The sequence below is a fragment of the Pinus tabuliformis genome, chromosome 2_2 (assembly GCF_031772625.1).
Source record: "Pinus tabuliformis cultivar Carrire ecotype Pingquan chromosome 2_2, CPIR1, whole genome shotgun sequence".
NCBI classification, from domain to species: Eukaryota; Viridiplantae; Streptophyta; class Pinopsida; order Pinales; family Pinaceae; genus Pinus; species Pinus tabuliformis.
The window spans coordinates 370,088,123-370,097,264 of NC_142300.1; the positions used below are offsets into that span (position 1 = coordinate 370,088,123).

At 34.3% G+C, this 9,142-nt stretch overlaps 1 protein-coding gene across 1 annotated transcript; it reads right to left on the reverse strand.

Annotated features, from left to right (window-relative positions):
- Positions 1-3,430: 3,430 nt before the first annotated feature.
- LOC149192777 (signaling peptide TAXIMIN 2-like) lies at positions 3,431-4,967 on the reverse strand. The gene is made up of 2 exons (XM_089406451.1): positions 4,392-4,967; positions 3,431-3,555 (listed from the first exon to the last, which is right to left on the reverse strand). The coding sequence occupies exons 1-2, from the start codon at positions 4,487-4,489 to the stop codon at positions 3,432-3,434; spliced, it is 222 nt and encodes a 73-aa protein (XP_089262577.1). The 5' UTR covers positions 4,490-4,967; the 3' UTR covers position 3,431.
- Positions 4,968-9,142: the final 4,175 nt, after the last annotated feature.

Consider the following 9,142-nt stretch of genomic DNA (forward strand, 5'->3'; position numbering starts at 1 on the left):
TAGAGGTTTAATATGCAGGATAGTAAACCGGTGAAGGTTCCTATTCCTGTAGGTGTAAAGTTATCTGCTGAACAGTGTCCCAAGACACAAGAAGAGGAAGAGGACATGTTCCATGTTCCATGTGCAAGTGCAGTCCGTAGCCTGATGTATGCAATGGTCTGTACTAGACCAAATATTGCACATGCAGTGGGAGTATTAAGTAGGTTTATGTCAAAACCAGGAAAGGAGCATTAGACAACAGTGAAGCGGGTTTTCAGGTATTTGCGTGGCGCTAGTGATTATGGTTTTTGCTACCAAGGAAGACCATGATTGGACAGAGTGTTGGATATTCGTGGCTTTGTTGATGCAGACTGGGCTGGAGATCTGGATCAGAGAAGATCTACAAGTGGTTATGTGTTTAACCTATTTGGAGGTGGAGTTAGTTGGATGAGTAAGAAACAATCTGTAGTGGCACTATCAACTACAGAGGCAGAATACATGGCAGCCACTCATGCAAGCAAGGAAGCAGTTTGGTCGCAGAGATTGTGTTCAAGTATGGGGTTAGTATAGGGAGCTATAAGGATAGATTGTGACAGCCAAAGTGCAATATTCTTGGCAAAAGAACCATGCATATCATTCAAAGACAAAGCACACTGATGTTCAGTATCACTTTGTGAGGGATATGATAGAAGACAAAAAGGTGTTGCTGGTAAAGGTGGACACTTTGAAGAATATTGCAGATGCATTGAAAAAATCTGTGAGCTCTAAGAAGTTCTCTTGGTGTAGAGAAACAATGGACGTTGCAGGGCTAGATAAATGACTACGCTCTCTTGTGGCCCCCTGTGGAAAGAAAAAAACAAGTGGGAGAATGTTGGGTTGTGTTATATTCTATCCACAACTAACCCACGTAGTTAATCGGGGGGCGGAGCCCCCCCTTCGTTGTGCCAATTGCGTAGCGGGGGGAAGTCACAGAGGGTTTGAGGGGTGCAGATAACCCCACTCTATAGGGTCTGGGGCAGCGCCCCGAAAAATTTTGTTTTGGACCCTATGTTAGGTTGGGCGGACCTACCTATGGTTTTGTGCATGATTTTTGCACATGGTTTTGGACGCGATGGTTTTTGGTCCATGGTTTTGGATGCGATGGTTTTCGGTCCATAGTATTGGATGCTTCGGCATGTATAAATATGTATTGAAACATTGAAAGGAAAATAATGAAAAATCAAGCTAGTAGTCTCGATTTTGGGATCCAGGGGAAAATCTCTGTGTATATGTGTTTTATGTGTTATGCTCTCGCATTGTTTATTTTCTATGTTTTAGAATTCATATGCAGGTAATTTCTATACGGGGTTAAAACCTACAACTGTGGTATTGTTGGTTGTGGAACATTTGTTATGTTGTGTTAGCAATGCTTCATATTTGATTACATGCAAATTGTTTGACTAAATGTCCGCAATATAAAAATAAAGGAATTGCAAGTTTGGGTAGTATAGTTTAGCAAGGGACATTACATCAATGGTGATGAATGTGAGCGCTAAGGGATACCTCAAGTGGTCAAGTACCCATCGTTAAAACACCTTTGCTACTGAGAAGTCACAAGTTCAATTCTCTCGACACTCTCAAGGTCATGCTCCATGGTTGAGCCAACAGTAACTGATCCCCCTTCAGGTGGATCTACCTAGCACAAATATTTCGTTGTTGTAGTGGTCACTGATTTCATGGGTGTAGTAGTCCAACAGAAATTGATCCCCCTTCAGGTGGATCTACCTAGTACAAATATTTCGTGGGTGTAGTGGTCACTGATCTCTGGGGTCTGTGAACCACATAGAAAAAAAAAATAGTGATGAATATGAATTTAATCTTAACTCTGTTATTGTAAAAAATTAACTTTTCTATACAATTATACATATCTAAAAACCATGTAACCATAAATATTCTTGAATACCTATTCCAAAAATATATCATAATATCTAAAAATTTCACTCAAATTATATTCATTTAATAATTATTCTACAACCAGTTAAATTTTTTATATAATTGTTAATCCAAATAAAATAAAATATATTAAAAATATATTTTTTATTATGTTGATAGGCATGTATATTTTGGAATTAGCTTTTAAATTAGACAATGGAGTTCCTTTGTAATCTCAATCATCTAATCGTTCCTCTTTAATACTCATCATCCAATTTTAAGGATAATCTAATTAATAGACAAAATGGTCATTTAATGCTCATCATCCAATTCTAAGTATAATCTAATTAATAGACAGAAAGGCCCTTCATACACTTTTTCTGGTCAAATTTTCCCAAAATGCTGAAAATTATGTATTCAAAAGTAAATTTTAAACAACAAGAAATCGCAATCTTGCTTGAAATTGTATTACTAAATTCTAGTTAGAAAAACCATTTCACTTATTAGTTAAACTGCTCTTCCAATTTTAAACTCTCCAAAAAATTAATAACTTCAATAATCACACTACAGAAATTTTGTGCAACTACTTGCATAAAATTTAATAGACACTAACTTTATTAATTCTGCATATTTACATTTTAACTCCTACTTAAATATATATAAAATAGTATAAATTATCATATACAATAATTTGGAGTAAATACAATATTTATTGATAAAAATATTAAAAATAATCTATAATACCTATCCAAATTTACCAATTATTTATATATAACTACTCTTATATATATAAATAACTTTTCTTTTTTTCTTGTCGCATAAACCTAAATATATAAATAACTTCTCATTTTTTTTCCACAATATATAAAAGTCAAGACCAAGATTACTGCAATTTTCTGTAAACTCCAAGTTGTTGAAAGAGTATCAATAACCAATCCTCTCCCCTAAAGCAAGATTCAGGAAAAGCATTTTCCCTTTATGGGGTGAAATAAAATTATCCATATGATTTCTTTTCACTGAGTGCAAAATTTAAGTAATTTGAGAAAGTGTAGATTAAACATTTTGATCTCGTTCATATATATAATGGGGTTAAAAAATCAAAATATAAAAAATGTAGAAATTAATAGTTAAAATTATCTAATATATGATATCTTTTCGCTGAGTGCAAAATTTAAGTAATGGAGTTAAAAAATCAAAATATAAAAAATTTACAAATTAATAATTTCCAATTTAAATATAAGGAAAAATATAAATCCCAATCATGAATTTTTTTACATTATGAATGAAAAAAAATAAGAAGTTAACTGTTGTGAAGCTTCTTTTTCTTTATTGTTTTTGCAGCTAATAACCTCTGCTACTTTTCCTTTTACATATAAAGTCTGCCTCTGTTGAAAAATACATCTCTCTAATTGATGGAACATTGTCCAAGATCAATATCGTTGACTTAATCCACCTTAAAAGAATTTTGAACAGAATACTCTGATTTACAAACATGAATAAGAATATCCAGACAAATAAAAGGAATGAAAACATTGTGATGTTCAGCAGGGTATCTGGTGAGTGAACCATCTCATTACTTTAAGAGGAAGCTTTAACAGACCAACTGCCATGTTTACCAGCCCTGTAACGCATATACAGCATGGGCATAGGCAAGTCAATATCGACCTGCATTATCAGTATCAACACACATGAATGAAAAAAGGGTTAGGAACCAAACCATTTCAGATTTATCATCTAATTTGCTTTCAAAAAATTTCTATGATGCACTCATAACATGATGTGAATTGCAACAATTAATTGGGAAACCTAAGCCATAATTTAGTATAACTTCATCGTACAAATCCTTTAGACATCTAAAATGTTACACATGTTTTCATGGTTGATAAATCCAAAGATAAATGGATCTGTATTTCATATTCATAATAAAGATGGATTTTAAAAATTTAACAAATTTATGGTTGCTTATGTAGTTTATATTATGTGATTGAGAAGAATTATTATTATTTTTTTCACCAAAATCAATTTTTGAAGGAAGACGTTATTGTTATCTTCTTCACCCAAATTTTATTTCCACAAATAACATGTTAAATTTATATTGAGTTTTATCCTGATAATGACTTTTCAATTAATCGAGTCTCGGTTCAATTCTCTCAACATTTTTTGGATAAATATCCGTGATCCAGAAAACAACACATATTTTCTGAATAAGGCTCTGTGATTGAGTGGACAATAAATAATCCTTTCCAATCAATTATTACATTAAAAAAAACGGTTGAATTCCTATTGAATTTACTGTTATAATGGCTTCAGCCTTATTCCAAGACAATTCTCAATCATTTTGAAATAATAAGAAATCCAAGCCTTCAAAACTGACACAAAGATAAGGCAACAAAAACTCATATTCCAGACATTTATAATCAACTGACCATACAATCTAAATGATAAGAACCCAGAAATCTGGAAAAGAGGATATGTTGAGAGATCTGCAAAAGGAAACTTACCCCAAGATCCAGATGATTGCACCCAAAGCTGCAAAGACCAGGGACAGTAATGCAAAGGGAAGACCCAATAAAAACCCCAGAGGTCTGCAATCGCCCATTTTTTTGAGTACCTGAATCTCAGAGATTTTACTGCGCGATGTTATTGACCGAGATCTCTGTGTATGATCTGACACTGCGAATGTAGTAATTCTCCAACGCAAATATAACTCGGATCAATGGAGGGTTGTTTATATATAATTTGCATTATCAGATGATGTTTGTCAACGAGGTCGGTTTCATTGCAAGTTCCTTCCATCCTTGAAGAACCTGTCTGTGTGGACCTGGTCTTGATGATACCGAGTATGCAAGGTTGACTTACTCGATTTTCGCCTGGAAACGTGCGAGGAAGCTGCAAGGGATTTCACAAATTGAAGAACTTACCCAAATTAAAAACTTCTCATGCTTGCCTTCATATGAAGCTAGTTTTTTATTAATTAGTAGACTACAAAATTGCAGTTACGACGGTAGACTGCCATTATTGAAACAAGACAAAACCCCATTGGTGATGTAAAAAAAACGTTTTAAAGGTGATCATATTCCATCAAGCTACCTGCTGCAGAGCTGTTACCGTGTCTGCAATAAAGGTCATTTTTTATTTGACAGATGTAGAATTTTCTTTCAACGTTTAGGAGCCACCAACCGGTTCCATTGTCGAAGACTTTTGACCTTTGACAATGGAACTGGTCATTGTTTGAACATTTTTGGTTGGAAGGTTAGGTTCTGGAAGCTTGCAGAGACACATAAACTATATAAAGTTTGTTAGAATTTTGCAGGAATCATTTGGATGGGTTGTTGGAACTGATTTAACTTTTAATGCCTCTTATAAAGGTTAATGAAATTAATTAATTTTGTTGTGTTATGAAGTATTATGTAAATCATGAGATTAAAGGTTTAAATCTCCCCTAAATCAAATTAATAAGAAAAAATAATAGAAAATATTAAAAAACATTTCAACTTTCTTAAAGTCACCCTTGAAAGAATTTTGATAAAGATTTGATAGGGTCACAACAGTGACGAAAATCAAATCCTTGTTGAGAAGGGAATGCCTCCTCCTTATTCAAGGACAAGCTCTGTTCTCTGACAAACAAGCTTTGAGAAAATTATTTTATATGGAACAATGACAAGCTCATATGTTCTATCACACACAAGCTTTGATAAGAGTCTACAGTGTCTATCAAACTTTGAGAAAATTCTACGATTTCTATCAAAGACAAGCTTTGAGAAAATTCTTATCTCTATGGAACATTTTACTAAGTGAAGGAACTACAAAAAAAAGGGGAAAAAAGTTTGTTGCTAATTTGGTATCACAGCTAGTATCAACTATGTCATAACAATTTCCCTTACAAGCATCTGCCACACTTACTAGAATAACTAGCATACCCTATTGTAGGGAAAGGGAACACAAAAGTGAATCAAAGCATTGTTATAATTGATTCTAAATGTATATAAAATAATTATTCCTATTTCCAAGTAATATCAAATAAAGTTAAGCATGGATGAGAGTCGTGTTAGTTGTTCTTGTGAAAGAATATGGTCAAGAGTTTGGTTTGGGTCTTTCAAATGTACATACGACCATTAAGGAGATTATACATGTTGATCTTTGACTAGAGGTTAGAGGAAAAAAATTCGATTGAGTTCTTGCCTCTATTTACCATGTATAAATTATACAAGTGAAGAGAAAAAATACATGTGACATGCATGGTTTGGTTTGGGTCTTTCAAATGTACATAGGACCATTAAGGAGATTATACATGTTAATCTTTCAATAGAGGTTAGAGGAAAAAAAAATGGTTTATTTCTTGCCTCTATTTACCATGTATAAATTATACAAATGAAGACAACAAATACATGTGACATGCATGGATATTGTCCCACAAATCACAATTCTTGAAAGTGAAATATTTATTTATTAATAAGTATATTATTATGATGAATTTCAAACCACTCTCAAAACTTTTGAAATTTTTCATTCACTGTTATTAACTTTTGTTATCTCAATAACATAGTGTACATGTCAAAACATTTCACTGTACTAAAATTAATGGTGAGATGTGTGTGTGGTTATGTTGTCGCCGCTACAACACCCTCCAAAACTTCACTACATTCAAATTTTGGAGCCTACCAAACTATTATATCAAGTATCACATTGGTCATCAAGTTTCGCTTCAAGTCATTACACACATTTCAAGTATTCTTGATCATTCCTAAGTGTCGTCGCATTGTTAGAACATCTTTGGTGCACTTCATGGTCATAATACTTTTCTTGTTCTAAAAAGACACTTTTGGGCGCAGTCGCACACACTTAGTCTATTGTACTTGGGGAGAGTTTGTAAACTGGTGTTTTGATGTATATTTTTCAGTATTTGATCCTATCTAAGTTTTTCTGATGAGTTTCTATATGTCGCACTTGATTTTACGTTTGACTCATAATGCTTCCCTTGCCCTAACCTTCCAGAATTAGACAAAAAATTTGGTTCACAAAGTTGGCTCACTAAGGCTAAGAAAGTGTATGATGCACTATTAAGCCTTAGTCAAGATCCCTTCCTTGTTTGAAGTGCACCTTTCACCCTCCAAGAGTGCATAGTGCACTCCAGAGAAACATTCCCTCCTTCCTTTCCCGAACAACGCCCTTAAACCAAGCCTTTCTCAGTTGGGCACATGGTGCACCAACAATGATCAAGGAGCCCCTTTTAGCCTTCAGCAGTGTTCCCTTCTCCTAGACAAGCACACAACACATCATCAGTCTTCAGTCAAGCACTCCTTCCCTCTTCAAGATGTGACCTGCACCCTCCACCAAGTCCTTACTTTCACTTGAGTGCATGGTGCACAAACAAGCCTTAGTGCCATTCCTTCATCCTTCAAACTTGTGCCATGCCCCCTCCATCAAGTTGGTCCTTCCTTGTTGAGTGCACAACCCATCCTCAAGCCTCAAACACTCAGCCCTTCCTCCTTGGCAGTGCGCCATTATAGAAATTTTGAGGTCTAAAATGGGCCTCCTAAGGAATATTATAAAATAATAGTAGAAATAATAAAATAAGATTAGATTGCATCATCAAATTTTAGAGGGGAAAAAGAAAAAACTATTTTTTCAACTTGTATTTTCAACTTATCTCCCTATGGTTTTACTCAAATTTTGAGCAGGAGAACTCGTTGGATACAAAATTTAATTCCTCATCCAAGGAGTACCTATGTTCCATACTTCTGATGGACCCTACTACATGAAAAATTAGACATACATGAAAATGGTGTTTGCAATCACGTTTTTCATGTATTTCTCAATTTTCATTTAACAAGGTTCATCGAAAGTATGCAACATGGGTACTCCTTGGATGACAAATTAAATTTTACATCCAACTGTTCCCGCTCGAAATTTGAGTAAAACCATAGGGAGATAAGTTGAAAATACAAGTTGAAAAAAGTAGTTTTTTTTTAATTACCTTTTTACTCTAAAAATGGTGAATAATCCCCCATGGTTGACATCATCATCTTGAATCCTATTGGTTCTCAAATTTTTTATTTTGGTTGTACATTTTTGTTTTGAATCCCATTTTATACCTCAAAATTTCTCTAATGTCTACACCCAAAAGTTTCCCTTGTTTTCTCGAGTGCATTGTTAAACCACGAATAGATAATTTACATGAAACATATTAGAATAGGAGATTTTTCAAACTAATGTTTGGTTGACACCAATGATCTTAACTATAGGTATTCTAGAATAATATGGCAAGGATGCATGAAGAGATCTACCAAAGAGGGAAGTCAGAAGAAACATTCAAGAACAAAGAACACATCAAGCAACAAGATGAAGAACATTGAAATCCTAGTGACCGAAGTGGTCCAAAATGACTCCATATTATCAAAGACCCTTTGGGGGGTAAAGGCATCAACAACATTGAAGCTGCACGCGGGATTGAAGACACAAGTGGCATCATTTTCACCTCTCAAGAAATTCCATGTCATTAGTTACTATGAGTTCAAGTTACCATTGTAGTGACTTGTCATGTTGCCACCTCATGATGATATGGAAATCATGATGTAATTATTGTAAATTCAAAGAAGTGGAAGTCCAAGAGTCATATATGGATAAAAGAGCCATTTGGAGAAGTCCAAAAGACACATGTAATTCCAAGAGTCATATGTAATTGCAAAAGTCATTTGGAAGTCCAAGAGTTGTGTAGAAGTCCAAAGGTCATTAGAAAATGAAGAGTCACATGAAAAATTAAAGGGTCATGGGGATATGAAAGGTCATGCCTCTAGTTATAAAAGAAGCCTCATTTCTCAAGCAAAGGGCTCTTCACCTTGGATTATCCCACAAGGTTTTAGAGAGATAGAGAAAGTACTTTTGGGGAGCAAGTAGTGGCTCAAATGCTCCATTATTGGAGTTGGTGATGTTCATTGCACTCATGTATATTGGAACTTTTTCTTAATACTTGAAGCCATTCGGCAATCACAATTTCATCCATGGATAGTGAATTTTTTGGGACTATTCTTCTAATGTTTGTGGTTTATGTTGGCTTTCACATGTACTAAAGTAATTGAATTATTTCGGTGACTTTGGTGCTCAACTTGTTGGAAATGTGTTATGATTATTTTAATGATCATAGCATCTATGTGAACTATTTTTCTTGAAGTCTAATGATTCTTCCTTATTTATGTGTGTGCATCTTTACTAGATTAGTACTGCTACTTTTCTTTTAAAGACTTGCTTTCCT

Excerpts from the sequence above, each read along its gene's own strand:
- LOC149192777 (XM_089406451.1), bottom strand. The coding sequence starts at position 4,489 with ATGGGCGATTGCAGACCTCTGGGGTTTTTATTGGGTCTTCCCTTTGCA. Across the intron at positions 3,556-4,391 it reads GCAATCATCTGGATCTTGGG|GTCGATATTGACTTGCCTAT; the intron begins GTAAGTTTCCTT and ends CTGATAATGCAG.